General features: G+C 29.4%; 2 protein-coding genes across 2 annotated transcripts; one reads left to right on the plus strand and one right to left on the minus strand.

Moving 5' to 3' along the window:
* Positions 1–11029: 11029 nt before the first annotated feature.
* On the plus strand, positions 11030–17952 carry PGLCT (plastidic GLC translocator). Its single transcript, XM_022903534.2, has 14 exons — positions 11030–11210; positions 11375–11643; positions 12146–12260; positions 12728–12795; positions 13217–13349; positions 13436–13535; positions 13618–13730; positions 14651–14744; positions 14849–15002; positions 15556–15702; positions 15801–15874; positions 16980–17068; positions 17198–17312; positions 17564–17952. The coding sequence occupies exons 2-14, from the start codon at positions 11385–11387 to the stop codon at positions 17744–17746; spliced, it is 1644 nt and encodes a 547-aa protein (XP_022759269.2). The 5' UTR covers positions 11030–11210; positions 11375–11384; the 3' UTR covers positions 17747–17952.
* A 414-nt stretch (positions 17953–18366) lies between these two features.
* LOC111306309 (uncharacterized) lies at positions 18367–21414 on the minus strand. Its single transcript, XM_022904208.2, has 4 exons — positions 21115–21414; positions 19415–19475; positions 19135–19324; positions 18367–18630 (listed from the first exon to the last, which is right to left on the minus strand). The coding sequence occupies exons 1-4, from the start codon at positions 21238–21240 to the stop codon at positions 18588–18590; spliced, it is 420 nt and encodes a 139-aa protein (XP_022759943.2). The 5' UTR covers positions 21241–21414; the 3' UTR covers positions 18367–18587.
* Between the last annotated feature and the right edge of the window lie 1676 nt (positions 21415–23090).

Raw genomic sequence — 23090 nt, forward strand, 5'->3', positions numbered from 1 at the left:
GAGATGAGAAAAACTACTGGAGTAATTTTAAGATAAATTTTTAATATTAAATATTTTGAAAAATTATAAATATGATTAAGGCTTGGATAATTTGAAATCAAATTAGTACCATTCTTTGGATAGGCATTATGAGGGTGCTATAACCTTCCTCATACGTAATTGTACTCTCGAACCTAAAATTCGATTTTGTAGGCTATAATATACTATTTAAAGGTACCTAAGTCAATCTTAAGACTCATCTTTAAATGGGATAGATTTTTTCAGGTGATCAATCACACCTAAACAAAAAAAATTAATGGTGACTTTTTTAAATGTATGTCTAGTGGTTGGTGCACGAATCTACACGTTATAACAACAACTTCTAACCTTAACTTTCATTTGGAAGCTAATTCTTATGGTTACAGATTCAACCGCACCGCTGATAAAGCCATTACACATATTAAAAAAAGGAATTAGATACTTTTCTATTAAAAAATTATTACTTATACATAACTATATTAGAATAAGTTTACAATCATTAGATATATTTGACAACAAATAGATGATTTTTTATCTAACTCTCGACAAAGTTATGTTAAATGTTTTGCTAAGCTGTTGCTTTTCTATATCCTCATTTTATTAGCTCTTACATTTTATTAATTTTTTTTAAGACTTTTGTGTGTTAATTTCGTAAACTGGTTGTTACAAACCTTTTATCTTAGGTATTTGAACTATTGTTATGTACTGTTATTAATGATGTAGATTAGGATTTTATATGCTGAATATATTGTTTGTTGTACATTTTTTTTTATATTTATATAAAAAACTTGAGTGAGAATGAATATGTTTGTTCCTTTGCTACGTAAAAGTTATAGATTGTTTTGACCAAACTTTCCAATAGTTAAAATGGACAATAAAAACTGCATTAATCATTAAGTTGAATCTGATCATTGTTTGACGTATAGGAAGTCATCCCCCTTTTATGTGATGATTTTTTTATCCTAATTAATCTCTCTAATTAAGTATGGGAGACAATGCTATGTTAAATGTTTTCCTACAAATTTGTTTGACGTAAAATCTATTGGCAAGAAATCAAGAACAAGGTAATGTTCTATTAAAAGAAACGAATATGTAAAACTAATAGAAATTGACCAATTATTTTTTTAACATAAATAGGAAATGAAAAAAAATTGCAATTAAGTAGACTTGGCATAACTTATATTGGGAACGTAAGACCTAGGTCAAAATATGCTAAAGGTCTGTATATTTTACGAAAATGAAAATTTAGTCCCTGTACTCATATGAAAATTTAAATTTAGTTCTTGTACTTTTACAAAATTTGAAATTTAGTAGTTCTTGTACTTTTACAAAATTTGAAATTTAGTCATTTTAATATAAAAAATATTTTTAATACTTGTAAAAATATTTTAGTTTCTCTAATATAAAAATATTGTTTTGAAATATATTAGTTTTTATTATTTATAGTTAATTATTAATAATATCATATTAATAATAATACTATTATCATTTGTATTAGTCAGTTATAATATTAATAATTTAAATTAATGTATCAAAGTTAATATTAATTTAATTAGTTTAAATATATCATATAAAAAAATTTATATGAACCAAATATTAAATAGAGTTGCATTTGTAACACTACCAAAAAAACGTTTATTACTGATAGATTTTTACTGACAGAATCTTTAAAACACTTATACTGACGGATTTTACTAACAGAATAAAATTCGTACGTAATCTGTTACTAAAAGTCTAGTGCGAATTGCTGTCATTTTACTGATGAAAAAATCTGTAGCTAATAATTACCAATAATTTTATCGACAGAAAAATCTGTCGTTAAGAAAATTTCAAAAAAAATTTTTTTGATATTACCGACAGAAAAATCCGTTGCCAAAAAATTCAAAATTTTTTTTTTTGACATTATCGATGAAAATTCCATTGGTAAAACCATTGGTAATAGTGTTTTAAAATTTTTTTATTACCAATGAAATTTCTATAGTTAAAATTGTCAATAATAGTGTTTCAAAATTTTTTATTACCAACAAAATATTTGTCAGTAAAATCATCAATAATAGTATTTCAAAATTTTTTTATTACCTATAGAATTTTCACCAGTAAATTGTTGGTAATAACAAAAAATTTGAAATTCCTTGACCAGTAGTTGCTTTCATTTTTTTCGCTAAAATTTTTCATAATCCCTAATTCCCTTTCCTTTCCCCTATCCCACTCTCCCCTTTTTCCCCTCCTTTCCTCCCTATCACCTCCTTGTCATCCTCCACCGCTGTTGGAGTGCACTTGCCGACATCGCCACTGTCCCTCATTTTAGTAAGTTTTTGTTTTGATTATTTTACTTTACGTTATATTTTATGCAATATATTTATTAAGTTTAGGGTTTAATTTTTTGTTAGAAATTTGGTGAATTTTGTTTGTGTTTTGGTTACCAATTTGTTGAGTTTTTATTAGTTATTTATTTGTTAAAATTTATTTACGTTTTAGTTACCAATTTGTTGAGTTTTTGTTCGTTTTATATTTGTTGAAATTTGTTGTGGTTTTGGTTATATATTTGTTGAAAATTGTTTGTTATATTTTTTTTATTGGATTTTTTGTTGAGTATTAATGTTGTATTGTTAATTTTTGTTTGGATTTATTTTTAGTATTGTTGGAGAAATTTTTTTATTTATTGAGTTATTTATTTTTTATTTGTGAAAGTTTTATTGAAATTTGTTGGGTTTTATTATAGATTTATTAACTTTTAGATGTATAAGATTCAGGGTTGATTAATTTATGTTTGATGTGTATTAAAATTTATATATATTTGTATGGATTTTTAGATTTAATATTTTCTAAATTTTAATAATAATTATAGAAATTAAAATTATTTATGTTGATTTGATGTTATAATTTATATATTACCAATATCTATCTCATTTTTAAGTAATTTATATATTATTAAGATTTATATTTGTTTTGAAATAATTTATATATTTTATAGTTTAGTGAAATTTATATATTACTAATTATTAAACTATCGTGGTTTTATTGTATTAATCAAACTTAATATAAATAAATTAAATTGTTCTATTTTATTCTTCTTTTTCATAATCTATATGTGAATATGTGTTATAAAAGTTGGTTGAGGTAGTTGTATATTCTATAATGAATATAATTTTTTTATTCATTTTCATTATACTAACTTGCTTTATTTTTATTTCAACTATTTTGAAAATAGAACAAGTTTCGTATGTAGAAGTGCCTCAATTAGAGAAATTCTCCACAAAATCGATGAAATTGCACTAAGAAAGCTAAGATCAAAGGTAAAATTCTGTTGTTAAAAGTAATAATATTTTTCATAAATGTGTTATCTTGTAGTATGTATGATGAATTTTTGCAAGATCTTTTGTACCATTGATGGACTATTTGTTAAAGTAAACCAATAATTACCTTAAATTATCATTTAGATAATTTTTTTTAGTATAATAGCTCATATGGTCAATTAATAAAAAGATTTAATACTTTATATGACTTTAATTACTTATATTTCAATTCAATTAGGGTTTAATAATGGACAAAAATCGCTCTTTGATGTACTTTCATATAGGACTAAAATGATTCATAGTTTTGACCATATTAATTTAATTTGTAGTTAAAATGATAAAATTTATAAGTTTTAGGCCTGTCTGTTTGAACTTTCTTGTTCTTTTTCTCCTTGAAATGTGATTCAAAGCTCTAACTTCTTGTTGATATGTTGATCACACTCAATTATGGTTTAAAATCTTTTTTCTTTATTTATTTGATTGGATGATTTTATATTGAAATGTTTGCGCTAAATGTATTTGATAATTCATTATAAAGAATTAGTATTATTAACTTTCAATGTCTTATAAACCTTGCCCTGGTAGCCTTTCATCTTTTATTGTAATGTTGGTTTTTTTATATAATTTATATTTGTTGTTTAGGGAACCATAAGACCTATCTATTATCATGTTCTCTTAAATGAGATTAGATATTCAGCTAATGCTCTGTAGGAACTTTTCCATTCTCTATTATATGTGTAAGTGTATAATCATGTGTTATAATTTCTTCACAAATGTTTGGAGATTAACAAATATGCTTATGCCTAATCATGTGTTGTATAATCATATGTGTAAATTTATTATTATGTGTTGTAATTTCTTCACAAATGTTTTGCATAAAGAGATACTCCACATGGCTAGTCAATTGGGACTTGATCCACTTACAATGACTCTTTGTAGTGGAAGCCCACCTGCAGAACTTGAATAGGTACTTCAAAATAGTGAGGCAACAGTTTTAGTTAAATTATTATTTTTATTGTTCCAAATGATCTTTATTGAAAGATTATCTCTATTTATATAAATAGAATGAACTAGGTGTATAGTCATGTTTTGGAATTTGATACATTTTAATGAAAGATGAAATTACTCAATTATTAGGGAATCAATTGTGCTTTAAATTATGTTATGAATGTGAACTTGAGAGGGTAAAAAGCCCTGAACAAAAGTTAAAAATTTTAAAAAACTGATGAGATAAATGAGCTTATGTCACGTTATGTTACAAAAAGTTTCATATTTATCAATTGCTACTTCTTATACATAGGGAAGATCATCAGTTCCAGTTTTTTTTTCAAGAATAAAAAGGGTATTTTACATGTTAAGCGAGGGTACGAATTCACTAAATGAGGTAAAATGATACATCTTTTTATTTGTGCTTGTTTGAATACATTGAATAAGAGACTATTTTTCATTGATATTCGTCTCATGTCTTTACTACTATTTTTTATATTTTTTTGTTGCGTGGGTTATAATATCTACTGTTAATCATGCGAATTCTAATGCTTGAAACTTAAAATATAGCTCTATGCAAAATATACTTGATCAACACTTTTCTATAGCAAGCCTATTTGTTCTGGATCAATCGTCAAATATGAACTGCATTATTTATATTATGGGTTCTCTCTTCACTTCCATTCCTTCTGCCCATCACTAGTAACATTCTTGATTATTTGTCATAATAAGTTCCTCAATCTTTTAATATGTAACAAAAACAGATGCAATTATATACCTCTTTAATATGGATTACACTTTTATACATGCAAAGACAGCACATCCACATGTAATTTACACACATAGACTGATTGATATAAGTTCTTAAATATGTGCGTGTAGGCACATGTAGGCACGTGATAGTATTGTAGTTGCTATTAAAGATACTAGAGATACCACCAAAGTTTTTAGTTATTGTTTATATGTGAAATTTCCATGTTCCATCTTACTTTCCATTGAGCACTCAATTTTTATATGTATCTCACATTTTTTTTATTATCTTCTTTGTTTAGGCTTTTACATGTCATCATTTATTATGGGTAGAGGTGATAAAGATAGAATTAGAGATGGCATCGGGTCGGGTTCGGGGCGGGTTTTGCTCGCCCCGAACCCGACCCGATTTTTTGCTCATCAAACCCGACCCCGACCCGACCCGACAATATGTAAACCGTACCCAATTCGACCCGACCCAAAATTAATAAAATATTATTTTTAAAATATAAAATATTATTTTTTAAATATAAATATTTAAAAATATCATTATATAAATATATATATATAAATAAATAATTAATTAATTAATTAAAAAATAATTTTTTAATAATGTCGGGTAGGGTCGGGTTTTAGGCATACCCGAACTCGACTCGACCCTGACTATTACCTAAATTTACCCGATCCGACCCCGACCCGAAACCCGAAATTCAAAAAAAAAATCCGACCCTATAGCCAAAACCAGTCGGGGACGGGCTTGATTGCCGTCCCTAGATAGAATCCATGTTTTTCATCAAATGAAAGAGGTATATTAGGTTATGTCTTGATTGTATTTTATTTTTATTTCTTTTCATTTTTTTGAACATTTAAGACAAAAATTCTTTATGAAATGCATAGAATAATGCTTGACAGATTGTGTTTTGTTATAATGTTGTAAAAATTTCATTCCACTTTCAACATTGTGGTATAAATTGTAAATAGAATATGTCTTTTGTTCTTTATATTTTTGTAATTAAAATTTATAAATAATTTTGTAAAATATTATTATATTTTTTTATAAATGAAATGGAAAGTTTTATTTATTTATTTCTTTTATTTATATATATATATATATATTAGTATTCATATAATTACTTTAAAAATAAATTTAAAATTATAATAAAATTATAAAAAATTATAAAATAATAGTTATATATTATTTAAAGTATTACTACCGATTGTTTTACCTATGAATTTTTTTATTATTAATGAAATTTTATTATTACTGATGGAAAAAAAACCCATTACTGATGAAGTTTAAGCTTTTATCAATGAAAAATTTTGTTGACAAAGCCTATTTTTTGGTATTGTAATGAATATGAAATAGGCCATAAAAATGATCATTTCATCCAACCAAACAAAATAAAAGATTCAAACCTAAATTCTTACGAATGACAAGCTCCTATTTATTTGAAAGATAAACTTTAAATCCTAACAAAACGAAAGAAAAAAATGATTTATTTGATAAACTAAAACATTAATATTGTGCATCACAATTAGAATTTTCAATTTGTTAGGTCTTCACAAAAAAAATGATTATGTTAAATTAAATAATATGATTAATTTTAAAATCAATACACATTAAGCTTAGTAAATTACTTTGGTTTATTTAGAATCTTTAACGTAGACTTGATTATAAAAATCATTTAAATAGGATTTAATTTAATGAAATAGAAATACTATTTGATGGATAATTTTACATTTATGAGATATAATTATAATTTATTTAATAACTTAATAAAAATAATAGTTTCTTAAAATTGTGACAGATTTATATCATATATTGATAAATTTATTATAGATTTTTAATAGATTGATATAAGATTTTTTTTCATATGACCATAATATATTATAATCGTGACATAAAAGTGTAACAAAATCAATAACAGATTTATATTTTATGAATGAATGTAATATGAAATAGTGACAGAATTAATAACAGTATTTTATATGGGTGACAAAATATTATGATAGATTTAGCGACAATATATGAAATTTATGATAGAATATTGTAATAGATTTTTCATTATTATGATAGAATATTATAAGAGAGTATTGTGGCAATTTTTAAAATTTAATATTTAAAAAAACTAAAAAATTTCTAAAAATTTGAAATATTTTTTGTATTAGAAAGATTAAATTTCAAATTTTGTGAGTACATAGATTAAATTTCAAATTTTGAGCAAATATAGGGATTAAATTTTGAATTTTGTATGAGCATAAAAGTTATGCAAATTTAATAATTGATTTTATCGATTCAATTGTCACATCAATAAATCAATGTCATATTAACAAAGTTAACGTCACGTCAATAAAGTTAACAACCACATCAACATTTTTAATTGCAAAAAAATTAATGAAATTGATGATTGAACTAAAATTATTAAATAAAAATAATATAAAAATTAAATTTGTATGAATTGTAGTACAAAAACTAAATTCTCAATTTTCATAAAATACAAGGACCTCTAACATATTTTAACCTATTACCTATACTTACTTTAACACATAATACTCACAAAACACTTTCATGGTATATTGAATTGGCAAACCAACTCTTTGCTTATTATTGGTTTTCCTTGAATCCAAAACCATAAGAAGAATAAAATAGCCATGAAGGAAGATTACAAATTTAATTTTTGGAAAGGAACATTTATTTAATGCTATTTACAATTTTACATATTGTCATGTGACAAATTTCTCTGAACTATTTGATACTACATATAGATATTTATATAAACTGTTTTAAGTTTCAATCATTTAATTTAGACGATGACAAAAATCATGATTTTTATAATATGGAAGAAACAAAGAAACAAAAATCTTCGCAATGCTCAGGATGCTACCTAGTATAATGTATTATATTACCCTAACCATAAAAAACTTATTCTTCATTTTCTAGTTCTCCATTTCTCCTATCAATAGCCAACCTTGCTTCGGCCTTAGCCGTCAGCCATCTCCTTTTTTTCCTCCCAACACCGTGACGCTCGACACCTAACCTGCATTCAGCCTCCCTTTCCCGGACGCCGACAGCCTTAACTCAACATTCACGCTTGCACCCACCCCCAACAAGTTAAGCCCAACCATGCTCACTTCATCTAAACTTCCATGAACAGAAGCAAGGAAAAAAGTTCACGAAAGTTAATCACAAAGGTTTGGCGACAGTTTGAAAAGATAACTGTGAATGAAAGAAATGTGATAATATGTAATTATTGCATAAAAGTTCCGATATGAGGAATGTGACAAGAGCTATGACAAATCACATGAGTTTTTGCAAGAACAAAAGAAAATTATAAAATTATTTCATTTTTTATTCACTTGTTTTTTGAAAATAAATTCTATTATTATTTTCTTAATTTGTAGGATCATGTTCAAGTGTGGATTCAACTTGAAAAATTGAAGAAGATCATGAATAATTTTTCAAGTATTTAAATGGGTTAGGAAAGTAAATAGGTAATGCTAAAATGATTGGGATATCAGATTGCAAATTTAAATATTATCCAAATATTTATTAGATTTGAATAGCATGAAAAATAATCAAATTTGAATACAGATATCTCAAAAGTTGTGGCTATTCGAACTGTTGTCATTATTACTTAGATTTATTGATGGAATTCCAAAAGAAATGCTCAGTACAAGGATCAAAATTGTGTTTGTATCGAGTTGCGATTCATTTTTCTCTTATTTTCTTGAACTGGGTTTGCAAGAGCTATGCTTTATTTTTTGTTAAAAGGTTTGATCTTATGCTAGAATTGCTGAAAAAACTTGATTCACATTTCAACTTGTACTTTTTCCTCTATGATTGCCGAAGCTCTTGCTTGTCCCAATAATAGACAGGGCTCACCGGGACAATGAAGACTTTATCAACTTTGCGTTCCTCTAATACCTCATTTGGAAGTCTCCGGACCTTCGTTTCGGCGTGATTTCTCTTTTTTTTTTTTTTTGTTTTTTGGTGCAAATCGCATTGTTAAAATGTTTGGTTTTTTTTTTTTTTTTTTTACCCTTAAAGATTTTCATGCCATTTTGTTTTTCTTTCTCTTAACATGTCTTAGTAAATCGTAATTTCGAAGATAAACAAATTTCAAAATTAAAGGGTTATTCATAAAAAAAAAAGGCGAGAAAAAAAAAAGATTGAAAAAAAGTTACATGACTTGCAGTAAAATGATGCTATCGATGTTAGAGGAAAAATTTAACTGAGCAAACTCAACATTTTTTAAACATTGTGTGATAAATTCATTTTTACCCTGATCAATTTTTTTATTTAAACTTAAAGAAAAAAATTATTGATTAGAAATTATAAAAAATATACTACTTTTAAAATAATATATACTTTTAGAGAATTAGGATATATTAAAAACATAAAAAAATTAATTAAAAAATAAAATATATATCAAAATTTTAATTTTATTTGTTATATCAAATAATCATATATATTATTATATAATAACATATATATATATATATACACACTTGATAAAATTTGAAATATGAATGTTTATATCGATAATTTTTTTAAATAACATACATGATAGTTTTTTTTTTAAAGAATATAATTTTTTTAATTACAAATTAGATAATTTTAAATTTAGTCAAACATAAAAATTATTCAAATTATAATTACAAATCAAATTGATGTAGAATTTTTTTTTAAAATTAAAAATTTGAAATATGAATTTTATCTAAATAATTTTAATTTTTACCAAATAACCTTTTTTATAAATTATTTAATTATAAAAATCTTTTATCATGTTTTAAAGCTATGAAGATTAAATTTATACAATCTTTCAAAAATTTACTATATTTTTTATCTTAATTTGTATCAAACAAAAATTATTTTCATAAAAATTTATGTACAATATTAAAAATTTAAATTAAATTTTCATATTAAATTTTTAAATAATATGACCTATATTTATCTCAACTTTAACTATTAATTTTATATTTAAAAATAAGCAAGAAATTTAATTTAATTTAATTTAATTTTTGTCACTTATTATATCCTTCTAATTTTTTTTTATATATCAACTTGAAAATTATTTGTCCAATCTTAAATGTTATCGAGAGTTATTTCACAAATTAAAAATTAAAAATATCATATATTATATTATATTATATTTTAATTTGTACTTTTTTGAAAATTTATTATTATTGTTTTTTTTCTATTTGCATCTTTCTTTTTCGAGGTATATTTTATTATTATTATAAGTTTATTTTATGAAAATTAAATTTTTTTATCAATTTATTTATTTTCACACATCTCTTAATATTTTTTATATTTTGTATAGTAATTTAAACAAAATTACAAAATTAAAATTATGCCTATCATTTTTTTATTATTTAATTCACCATTTGATAATATATATATATATATTTGTTATTTGAAAAAACATATATCAGGTATTTTTATTTGATATATATTTTAAGTGTATAATAATCCAAGTAAAAACATATTATTTCTTTCAGTTTTTTAAAATTATTTTTTTATAATAAATTAATCAAATACAAAATTTTATATATTTTTAAATTTTAATATAATTTAAAAAATAATAATATATAATAAATAAAATTATTTCGGGTATCATATCACTTACATTGCAGTTTCATGTATAATATTACGCTGACACGCTACACTGAACAGGCACGATAGGTGTCGTCCAAGCTGCCCTCACGTGAGCCCACGACGTAACGCCAACGCAACTACAAATCTAACCCAAAATCCAACCCAAAATCCAACCCTCCCTAAATCATAAATCCATCCAAACACAAACACATAGTGAACAAAACAATCCCCCATTGCCATTTTTAAAATTTTTTACACCATCGATTCTTCGATTCTCGACGAATTTACTGGTAGTATAATTTAAAATTTAATTAATTAATTTCAATTTTGAAAAGAAAGAAAGAGAATAATTGAATTCTGCACCAAGTTGGTTCTTCTTGGTAAGCTCCTAGAAAGCAAACAGTTACTCCCTTTCTCTCTCTCTCTCTCTCTCGATCGACGGATTTTCCGAAGCTTTCCATCAAAATTCTTCTACAAAGTAAAATCTCACCATCCAAACAGAACCCAGAAACTGGCTCATCCTCTCTCTCTCTGTCTCTCTCCACTCCCCCTTTGATTCGGTAAATCTCACTCACTTCTCAGTCATTCCGTTTTTTCAGAAAACGGTTGCGTTTTGATCTTTAAATATGGATATTAATGCTCTTTTTTTTTTTTTTTTTCCTTTTTGACTGCTTTAACTTGTCGGCTAAATTTACTTTTTTTTTTTTAATTTACGGCGAATCAGGTAATTCAGAATGCAGGCGTCAACGCATTTAACCAGAGGAAATTTAGGCTTTGAACTTTCAAAACGTAGAGTTTTACCTTGTTTTGGTGAAGTTAGGGTACGGAATTTATCTTTGAATCGAAATCTTTGCATCCAAAGTGGTTCCATTTGCAGCGGCTTAAGCTCCGGTGCCGTTTCAATGGGAGCTGAGCTTGCACGTGCCAGGAATGTTATTCAAACTGTCGTTCGCTCTTCGGTCAAATCTCGATCGGTCAAGGCTCAAGCTTCTGGTCTCTCTCTCTCTCTCTCTCATTTCTTTCAGATATGATGAACTGATTTGTTTTTGTGTTAGTTAATGTGAACAGTACATTATTTCCACTAAAATCTATTAACTTGTGCATGGTTGTGTTAGTAATGATGGATGTATGCTAGTCATATGCTTCCTACATGATGTGATTAACTGATGTATTAGTGTTTCAGTTTGTTGGAAGAGCGCATTCTTGTTGTTTAAATGGATTGGCCTGTGGAACTAGGAGCTTAGATCAATAGGTTTATGCGGCTACCTTAAAAGTTGGCATCTAGCAGGCTTTAGGGTTCAAATCCCAGCACCTTCAATCCCTCTCCCTATCCCCAGCCTGTGCTCCGTTGTATCAAAGAGAAATAAACGTTCTGGCCTGTGCATAGCTGATTTGCTAAGTTTCTGAGTCGTGTAATCATTGCAAAAGAAGTAAGTTAGTCTTTCTAACCTGCTTTTCTATATTCTTACATCTTGCAATTCGAATTAAACTACAGGTGGAGATGCTGAGGATTTGACACCAATCAACCCTCAGGGGAAATCTTCTGGGACTGTTCTGCCATTTGTCGGTGTTGCTTGCTTGGGAGCTATATTATTTGGTTACCATCTAGGGTATGTCTTGATTCACTCTCAAGGAACTTCCTTTTGGTATTTGGTTCTACAGTTGTCAATTTAGTGATTTTATCATCTCAATGATATACTTAGGCAATCTGTCGTGTAGATACAGTTAAGCATGCTCTCCAATAATATGAAAGCATCAGAGAGGATCACTATAGGTCATTTATGTGGGTCCTAAAAGGTATAGGTGCTTGCAACAAGGGATGCTGGTGAATATTTCCAGTATTTTGGAAATATTTAAACACTGGAGTTGACTCAACCCTATGGTTACATTCTAGAAAAAAGAAAAAAAAGAAACTGTTTAGGCAAAGAACTCATAATCAATATCTTGGCAGTTGGCAAGCTACATTTTTTATGCTTATTATTTGTTTGTGGTTTTGTGCAGGGCTTTTGATAATGATATACTTGTCTAATTTCACCCCCCTCACCCTCCATTTGGATCATTTCTTTTTTTTCTTCAGGGTAGTAAACGGCGCACTTGAGTATCTATCTAAGGATCTGGGAATTGCTGAGAATACTGTCCTGCAAGGCATGAATTGTGAATTACAATGCAAATTCAAACTGTGCTTTTGTTTCTTTTTCCTTTCCTTTCCCTTTCTTTTCTTTGTTGTTTGTTTCCAAAATATTTTGCATGTGTATTCTGGTGCCTGATAAATCAAAGTCCCATGGCACTTTATTGCTTGAAGATTATTTAGTGAAATTTAAGTGAAATAGAGGCCATTCCACTGCGTCATGCAGTCCATCTTTGTTGTGTTGTTTCACGTATAAAAGTGAAGTGACTTTACTTGTACTTATTCAAGCAATGTTAGAAATTGTTGGGTTTATGTTTTCCCTTTCTCTTTTCTTCATTTTTGGTTACTTTGGTTTACCACCTATTTTCTTAATCTTTAAATTATCCAACTTTTCTAATGAATAGTTAACTTATTATTCTGTTATGCCAATTTGAGTAGGATGGGTTGTCAGCACACTCCTTGCTGGTGCCACTGTTGGTTCATTTACCGGGGGAGCACTGGCAGACAAGTTTGGCAGGACAAGGACTTTTCAATTAGATGCTATCCCACTTATCATTGGAGCAGTTCTCACGTTAGTATCATTTCATTAACTATTATCTTGTCAATCATCATAAGTTTGCTGAAAACTAATGCTTCAAATCCCTTAAATGTTTTCAGTGCTACAGCCCAGACTGTCCAGACTATGATAATTGGCCGCTTACTGGCCGGTATTGGTATTGGTATATCGTCTGCCATTGTTCCACTTTACATATCTGAGGTTACATTTTCTGATCTTCATTATTTGCTTTGGTTGCCTATTTTTTGGGTACATCTGCTGACATTCTTTTTCTATTTTTCAGATCTCACCAACTGAAATCCGTGGTGCACTTGGATCTGTAAACCAACTTTTTATATGCATTGGGATTCTAGCGGCATTGGTAGCTGGATTACCTTTAGCGGGCAACCCACTATGGTATATTATCCTAGCAGTTTTACACTTTGTAACATGCTTCATTTGCTATGTTAAATTGAGATATAACATTTTTCTGGAAACTACTGAGCATGCAATCAATCATGCATCTAAAGAAATTGTGCCCTTCTAACTTTTGGTAAGAATTTTAGTTAGAAGTTTCTAAAATCTGGGCTTCAATTTGGTATAAAAGGATAATTCTTTCTATTTTTTGTAGCTATATTCGGTAGTAAAGTTTTCCCTCACCAGTCTCTAAGACCTTTCTTCCTTTCATTTGGCACCTGTTCACGGAATATTATGGCTAATTTAATCCCTTTTCTGCATTGCTTTTAATTTCTTTTTTTTTTCCCTTCCTTATTTTGCTGGCAAAAGAGCAAGGGCTAGGCCAATAAGACGTGGGTGAACAGGATTAAAAGTGACCTTGTTTTTACTTATCATATCCTGGAAATGTTTTTAGAAAAAGCACAATGGTGTAATATGATTCATTTAGTCAATAGTGTGGGATTAGGCTTCTTTGTTGTCCATCATCCTCTTATTATACCATATAATCATTGTAACTTTGCTCCCTGTTCACCTGAGCAAATGTATCAATCATAGGTGCATTTATCCCCCTGTTCAAGGAGTTGGGTTAAAATCCCCCTCCCCCCCCAAAAAAAAAGTACCAAGTAAGTTTTAAAAAAAAGCTCCACTGACTAGTTGAAATCTCTAATTTTTGGTTGCTTTTTTTTTTATTAATCTTTTGTTTTGGATCTTTTTTGTCTTAGTCAGACCGAGTGAATATGTCTTGATCACTATAAATATTAATGTTGTATATGACGTGCCAAAATGTAGTTAAGAATTGGATTTCTTTTGCAAATAAATTGTTGTGTCTACTTAAGCCTTTACCCTAACTATTTGTATCTTATGTATATTTTTTCTATTAGGTGGAGGACAATGTTTGGTGTTGCTGCTGTCCCTTCTATTTTATTGGCGCTAGGTATGGCATTTTCCCCAGAAAGTCCTCGGTGGCTGTTTCAGGTTTCTTCTTGGACTACTGAGTCTTTCTATTTTACATTTATGTATATCTCACACGGATATACATAATATTGATTACTTATTTATTAAATACATCAATTTTGCAGCAAGGGAAAATTCCTGAAGCTGAAAAATCTATAAGAACACTATATGGAAAGGAAAGAGTTGCTGAGGTCATGTACGAGTTAAGAACTGCAGGTCAGGGTTCTACAGAACAAGAAGCAGGATGGTTTGACCTATTTAGCAGCCGTTACTGGAAAGGTATACCTGAATTATGAAGGCTACACGGATTTTAATAGATCTATAAGTCCCATTGAAAAGCATACCTTTATTAGAGATGCTACTGCATGCTGTTAAGAAGGATCAGATGGTAATGTAAAAGATTCATAAATTTGTTGTATTGCTTTTAAAACTATTTTGCCATGTAAAGTTGAACTTGAAAGTCCAATTTTCTCGAAACATATTTTCATCTAGCATGCTCTTTTTGTTTTGAAGAGTTGTTATAGCACCAGTCGATCTAGTGTTTCTTGATTACCAAATATAGACAAGATCTAGTGCTTAGGTTTTGTTTAACAATTGATCACCACTTTCCTTGCGCTACCTTATTTTTGTTTTGATACTTTAATGATTAACTCAAAGGTTGAGGATGTAATATAGTTCCTTTTGTACTTCATATCTTCTTACTTCTAATTCTGGTTATTGAATCACTACTCACATACTTGAACTAATTATTCTGAGAACTATACCTTCAAGTTTCTAATGCTTTCTACTGTGTCATGGTAATTGCCTTTCTTGACTTTATGTCCTGCTGCAGTTGTGAGTGTTGGTGCTGCACTTTTCTTATTCCAACAGTTAGGTGGGATAAATGCCGTGGTATATTATTCAACTGCTGTGTTTCGTAGTGCTGGAATTGCTTCTGATGTTGCCGCAAGTGCTCTTGTTGGTGCATCAAATGTCTTTGGTTAGTATTTAATTATTTTTCAGGCATAAATTCTTGGGGAAGAAAATCCAAAATTCACATAGGATATTTAATATTCCTGGCTTATGATGTTCTTGCAGGCACAGCTATTGCATCCTCTTTGATGGACAGACAAGGAAGGAAAAGTCTTCTAATCACAAGCTTTGCTGGAATGGTAGGCTTAACAATCTGTGTAGCAGTTCATTCTTCCAAATCAAAGAGTGTGGATTCTATTGTTAAACTCATTGAAACCAGCTCCAGCGTTTGCATTTTGGGCCTTAAGATACATAAACAAGCATCTCTTATCACCACAAAAAATTTCTTACTTTTCCTTTTTTTTTTCTATATTATAATCAAAGTTTCTTAAACTGCAAGTGATCTTACCTTGACGAAAATACTTGATCTCAAAGTTTGACTAGAGATTATAGAATATACAAAAATTTTCTGGCATGCAAAACTCTAGCTGGGTATTGATTGGAAACTCTAGCTATGCTCATTCTAATTTATCTGAAAGATATCTCTCGGTCAAGTTCCTCTATTGAGTTACTTTCTTTTTTCAATTAAATTGTATTGAAGGATTGAATTGTTGAAGTGCTCTGTTCATATTCCTAATATCTCTATAGTTTCAAAACCATAGCTCATTCATGATAAAATCATGCTTGTTTATATATGGCATCCAATATTACTTGCATTTTCTTATTGGAGAACATTTTTCTTTTACTGGCTTGCAAGTCATTTGCTACAGCATCTCAGATTAAGCTCTTAGGTGGTTTCACTAAATGAGTAGTTTATGGAAGCTATAAAGCAATCAACATTTGCTTGCATGTAAAACAACTCCCTTAATCTTCATTTCATCTGCACCCTATTTTTTTCCTTTGATTTCATGGATGCTTGAATGGATGAAACTTTTCACAAGATATTCAAAATAGCCATGCTCTGACTGAAACAAAGGTTTCGATAAGCTAGGATACCAGAATATCATTTCAATTTACCTTCAATGGTTGAATAGGCACTATGCATGGAATCTGGTATTTCAGTGTTGTTATTATTGATGTTATTTTTTCAAGATGGATGGCCCAAAATTTTAAAAAATGATGGGAACATTAGTTGAATATGATTCCCTGAAAACTTTGTTAGACCCGGTTCTTCAGTCACTGTATGTTCTGTCCTTTGTTAATATTTATTACAGCATGATATGATGTCCAATTTTCTCATCAGATTCTCATATAACTAATAAATGTTTTCTTTTTTCCTTATCTGTTTTCTTTTCACTCATGAAGGCTGCTTCAATGTTGCTGCTTTCTTTGTCATTCACTTGGAAAGTCCTGGCTCCCTATTCTGGCACATTAGCTGTCATTGGGACTGTTCTGTGAGTTAACACTCCTTTATACAATTAATGAAGCCCCTCAAAGCTTCTCCTTATTATGATGCCTGCAATTGTTGTCACCTCCTGTTGGCCGGTGAGATCTGAAACGTAGCTTCCATTTCCTTTATGCAGCTATGTCTTATCGTTTTCACTTGGTGCTGGTCCTGTGCCTGCTCTTCTTCTGCCCGAAATATTTGCTTCCAGAATCAGAGCAAAAGCAGTAGCTTTATCACTTGGCATGCATTGGGTAAGTCATGATAAAGAATCTGCCCAAGGATGTTGATATTTATGTGTGCATGTATATCCCTCTGAGCGAATTCACCTGTATATACTTTGATAGGATGTAGTAATAGTACTGTTCCAATGGTTCTTAATCTGCCTCTCTGTTGCATGTATTTTCTTGAAAAGAACATGATCTGAAAATGTTTCCTGGTAGCATTCTTCTATCAATTCGGTATCTATTGGTTTCATCTCTGACTTATGTTTGTGTTGTAACAGATCTCAAACTTTGTCATTGGCTTGTATTTCTTGAGTGTTGTGAACAAGTTTGGGATCAGCTCAGTGTATTTGGGATTTGCTGGTGTCTGTCTTCTTGCTGTCTTGTACATAGCCAGTAATGTTGTGGAAACGAAGGGGCGTTCGTTGGAAGAAATCGAGCTTGCTCTTAACCCGACAACTTGATTTGGATGATCTCCAAAGGCAAGCAATAATAATCTCTATGAATCTTGTTAATGTTCATCTCATGATGCATCCAAACATGGAGCACTCCATTAGTTTGTTAAGACTCTTTTGCGTCTCAGTTTTGTTGAAGTGTCCGTGTTTGTACAAAATCTGGAGTTTTGGCATTTGTAGGAACTGAATAAGATTTTGCAACTGGATTTTTGACAGTTTGATCTCTCGGTTATTATGCTTGTGATATTTAAAAGAAATCTCCAACTTTTCCATCCCTCTTTTAACCTCAAATCGTTCCCCTTTTTCCCCCAAATAACGTTTGTCCTCCCAAGTAATAAAGGCGGATAGGCTTAATAATTTGTATATTTATATCGTATTTGACACATATAAAATATAAAAATTACATCAAATCATGTTAATATATCATATATGAAACATATTTTTTATTTTTCTTAAATTTATATCTAATATTTGTTAAAATTTTAAATCACTTTGTTTTTTTAAATTGGTTTAGTACCAATGTTTTGTTTTAAATTTTTCATATTATTTTGATACCGTATCACTATATTATCAAGAGGAATATCACGTCGCCAAGTGCAATCTAGTACTATTGCAGAACACAAAAGAGAAACAATAAAAGATCGCAAATCATTATGACAAAGGGTTGCTGGTTCCATTCCTCAATTTTCCATTGTAGCGTCCCCTGAACTTATCTGGAGTATACATGAGATACCCAGAAATTGTAGCATTTATGGTGGACATTTCCCAAATATAATTTCTTTAAATTTATAACCTCGTAGGCTTTCATTTAAGCATTCACTAGGCGAAGCTGTATTTTCTTCTGAAATATCTACATGTTGGCTTTCCTTTCCCACCTTTCCTTTGTATCAAGTCTGCCAACAAATAATAGAGGAAATTATTAAAGGATTAGAAAAAGGGATTTCAGATGGAGCAGCAATCCGCTATGCAAAACTACCATCCACTTTTGAATAACCCAAAGCAAAATTGTTACGACATACAATCATATCAGATAGAGCAGCAATGCTTTCTTATTAATGAATTGGGGTAATGTCACCAATACCCTTTTAAGTATAGTGAAATGTTCAATATGATATTTGAATTTTAAAAATGTCTACTATGATACATGAATTATGAATTTGTTAATTAATATGATACTTAGAAGGTTATTTGCCAATTACATGTCATCGTTTGAAGCTAATCACATTAAGATAGAGTATCACATTAAGTAAGAAATTCAAAGTTCAAGTATTATATTGAAGATTTTTAAAGATTAAGTATCAAATTAAACATTTCGCTATAGTTCACGAGCTATTGGTGACATTAACCCTAATGTACCAAACCAATTATGTATTCGAAGAAGCTAAGGTGAAACTTACCCCCAATGCAATTTCTGCCGCTTTTTAGTTGCAAGCTGCCCAACAACATTGTCTGGCTGTGTAAAGGCATTATCATCTTCAATATGGCTCTTCAGGTTGGAAACAATTGAATCTTCAACTCTGGTATTTGAGTCTGCTTCCGGAGAATCTGTGCTATTGCAGTCTTCAGCATGAAATTTTTTGCTTCGATCTACAATTAGAACAAAATATTGTGGACGGATGAGACCAAACATCCCACTATAAAAATGTTACCAATGATTATATAAACCACAATTGGTACCTTTTGGTTTCTTATGGATCTTTGATTTTGCTTTTGTTTGTAAACGCCTTCTATGCAGCTCCTATTACATACAACATTCAGACAGAAGTACATTATCCAGGGGAAAAGAAATAACAGAAGAATATCAGAGTATTAATAAATGGCACATTTAAAAACTAAAATCTAAATGAGACAGAGTTTTGGACTCCTGCGTAGAAAGATGCCTAACAGCAAACAATGTCACATGACCGCAAAAAAATGAGAGGTTAAGACTTGAGATACTGATGAGGTTTTAACCCCTGGCTGTTGTGCCTCCTGCTGTTAAGTGTTAGGTTGGTTTGTACTATCCAGAGTGCCTAACGTCAAAGAGCCAATTCCATAATGGAATTAAGAGGCTAGACCCGAATAATAAAGCAGAGTTTGCCTCCACCTCATAGCATCAACACCAGTCACCAGAATAGACCAATTAAATTGTAGTTTTCATATATCAACGAGAAAGAAAACATCCAACACCATACATGTGACCCTGCAACTATTGACCAATATCTTCAGCAATTTCATCAAGAACAATTGTAGATTATTAAGTACATGAAGAAAGGCTCAAGTGTGTTCGTTTGGATGCCTGCAGTGCAATTGTCTTGGAATGTTAATGAAAATCTTCAAGTTCAAAGTATTGAATTGAGGGATAGACAAATGCAAAAAACTGAACCACTCCCGTGCAAAAAAGCACCCATACTTGGTTCCATGGAGTTTAAGAGACATGGCTTGTCACATGCCCAATAGATACTATAGTTTAATAAACTGAATGAAACATCTAATGCACAAATAAAATATAGTGTACATGAGAAACCGTACTGTTACGACATCAATCTCCTGCTTGCATATGAGGTGCGAGTAGTGTATGATTCAAGTCAGTAAATTAGACTAAACTTGAAAGATGAAATACACAGAATAAAGGGAAGAAAGAGAATTAGATTCTCTTTAAGATACAAGAAAAACAGTGCCACGATGTCCAAAAAATAAAGAAGGGTATGGATAAGGATGAAACAAGAAGCAACAAAAGGTTTCAGTCTTTCATAAATGTAACTGCAAGATGATTCTTACCAGAAAGAAACTCAACTATCTAAAAGGATGCAAATATATCCCAAACTTCGCAAGCCAAAATGGAATTAAAACCACCACCATTAGCAAGTTCTCCAACATGATAAGGGTCAACAAATCTAGATCTTCGAAGTTTTTAGAAATGCCAATCCATTCGAATTTAGCACTACAAAACTTCTATAACGTTGCCCATTTCAGCTCCTAATCAAACATACCTAGTTAACTAGTTGAAAAACTTGTCAATTTTAAAGTTCTTCAATTGAATTTGGAGTTTAGCTCAGTTGGTTTATGCATCAATCTTAATAACATTCAGCAATTTTGGATTTCAAATCCTAACACCTGGAACCCCTTCTCGTATACCAACTAGCCCTTTTGTACCAAAAAAGTTCTTCAATCATAAAAAAAAAAAAAAAACCGTCTGGCCAAAAAACAAAAATCATAAACAAAACCCAAGATTTCACCACCCATCATCTCAATTACATAAAAGAGGTCATCTCAATTACATAAAAGAGGTATCTGCTAAAGATGATAAAAGGGTTCCTAATCCTATAGATTCATGTGAACATCCATATTAAGCATGAAAATAAGCTTTGGAGAAAAAAGGGTGGTGAAGATGGTACCTGGAATTTGGAAAGCTGTTGACGAGTGACACCAACAGGCTTGAAATTGGGTTGCAAACAAAGGGTTGAAGCAATTGCTGCCTCTCTTCTATTATCTTCCTCTTCTTCCTCTTTTTGCTTTCCCATTCCTCCCTCCTGCCGTCTGCTAACGTCCTCTCTCTCTCTTTCGGCTGTCAAACGGTGCGTCTAAAGTGCCGAAAGATTGAAACCGCAAGGCTTTTCGATGGAAACAAAATTGCTAAAAGAACAAATAGTAGTCCACTACTCCCCCAAAAATCATATTTTCTTTTGTCCGTCTTTGTTTTCCATAAGTGACAAAATAATGGATTATTCTTTCACATAGCAATTTTTAGGTAAAATACATGTTCCCTCAACTATGTCTTATTTCCAAAATGATTATTTAATTTTAAATTTTTTTTAATTTAATCACTAAAATTTAACTAATATCATCAAGTCATTAGTCTTTATTGATGTCATAATGATGTGTCAAATATTAAGTGTCACTTAATATTGTAACGTCAATCGGTATATTTCATGATATTATTGATATAACATTATAAGTTTTTTAAAAAATAAATTTAATTAATAATGTCATGTATCACCTTATAACTAGTGTGATATTGACACATCAATATATTATTAGAAATTAACGATTGAGTGATAAAAAATATTTATTTAAATTTTAGTGAATAAATTAAAAATTTTAATAGTTTAGTTACATCATCTTAAAAACAAGATTAGAGTTAGAGTGAACAATGATATAAAATTACCATAATTTTTTACATTAAAAATTATAAATATTAATAAAATTTTAATATGAAATATGATAAAATCAAAAAAATTTTAAATGTCTTAAAACTCAAATAAAATAAACCTAAAATGCATTAAAGTGAGAGGATCACGTGACTAAAAGAGATAATTACGAGTGATTAGAAATATAAACATGGTAGAAATTTCTTAAATTCTCATGGACATTTTTGAGTTTTGATATGTTGGTTTACATTTTTAGATATTTTTAACATTGAAAATTTTTTGAAGGGAATTTTTATTTATATCCAAAATTACTTTCCACACTCAATTACTATTTACACTTCATATTCAAATTTTAAAAATTAATTTTTTTACTCATTACACCCCCTAATCACATTTTTTTATTTTCCCTCAACACTCTTCACACTTATTTCCCAATTCCCTATCCATTTTCAATTCAAACTCCTCAAACCCTAATATAAAAAATCACTCTAAAATCACAAGTTTTGAAATTAATCAAGTCACCAAACTTTAATTTAGAAGGAAGTTGTTTTTTATTTTATTAAATTTTGGTTAGATATTGAATAAATTGAAATCTAGAATGAAATATTGCAAGTGAAATACTAAATTTTGGAAATACAAATTCAAAAGCTTCAAAAGCTTTTGGATTTGCATTTTCGAAAGCTTGTAGAAGTTCCTGAAAATGCAAATCTAGAAGCTTGAAAAAGCTTTTGAATTGCAAATTTAAAAGTTTTTAAGAAATACAAATAAAGCTTTCAAAAATGTAAATCCAAAAACTTGAAAAAAAAAAGAAAAAGAAGGGCTGAAAGATAATTTAACAAAAGTTAATTAAATACTTTAATTTAGAGATATTTTTGTAATAAAAAATAGAGGTGTGGAGAACATTTTTGGAAGTGCAAATAGAAGCTCCATTTCATGAAAGAGGATTTTGATAAGATCCATCATGATGATCTAGTGGAGGCTGATTTAGTTAATGATGATGAAGTCATGTACCAACACTCAATTGCACCAATTACTAGTCTTATTACTCATTATAGAGCTAAAAGTTCCATTCGGTAGTCAATCTTTTACTTGAACAAATTTCGACTCATGTAGAGCTATTGCATGATGAGGAGCCTAAGATGTTCAACTTGATCACTTATGAAGGTATTTGAATACATTTGGATTATTTCATATTATTTGGGCTTATTGTGTGAATTTGGGCC

Source organism: Durio zibethinus, chromosome 21 (assembly GCF_047325235.1).
Source record: "Durio zibethinus cultivar Kanyao isolate XHJ-2024 chromosome 21, ASM4732523v1, whole genome shotgun sequence".
NCBI lineage: Eukaryota > Viridiplantae > Streptophyta > Magnoliopsida > Malvales > Malvaceae > Durio > Durio zibethinus.

Bases quoted from the DNA above. Each gene is read 5' to 3' on its own strand.
- PGLCT (XM_022903534.2), top strand. From the start codon at position 11,385: ATGCAGGCGTCAACGCATTTAACCAGAGGAAATTTAGGCTTTGAACTT. The intron at 15,003-15,555 runs GTATACCTGAAT...GTCCTGCTGCAG, and splicing joins TAGCAGCCGTTACTGGAAAG to TTGTGAGTGTTGGTGCTGCA. The intron at 15,703-15,800 runs GTTAGTATTTAA...ATGTTCTTGCAG, and splicing joins TGGTGCATCAAATGTCTTTG to GCACAGCTATTGCATCCTCT.
- LOC111306309 (XM_022904208.2), bottom strand. From the start codon at position 21,240: ATGGGAAAGCAAAAAGAGGAAGAAGAGGAAGATAATAGAAGAGAGGCA. The intron at 19,476-21,114 runs GTACCATCTTCA...TGTATGTAATAG, and splicing joins AACAGCTTTCCAAATTCCAG to GAGCTGCATAGAAGGCGTTT. The intron at 19,325-19,414 runs GTACCAATTGTG...TTCTAATTGTAG, and splicing joins GATCCATAAGAAACCAAAAG to ATCGAAGCAAAAAATTTCAT.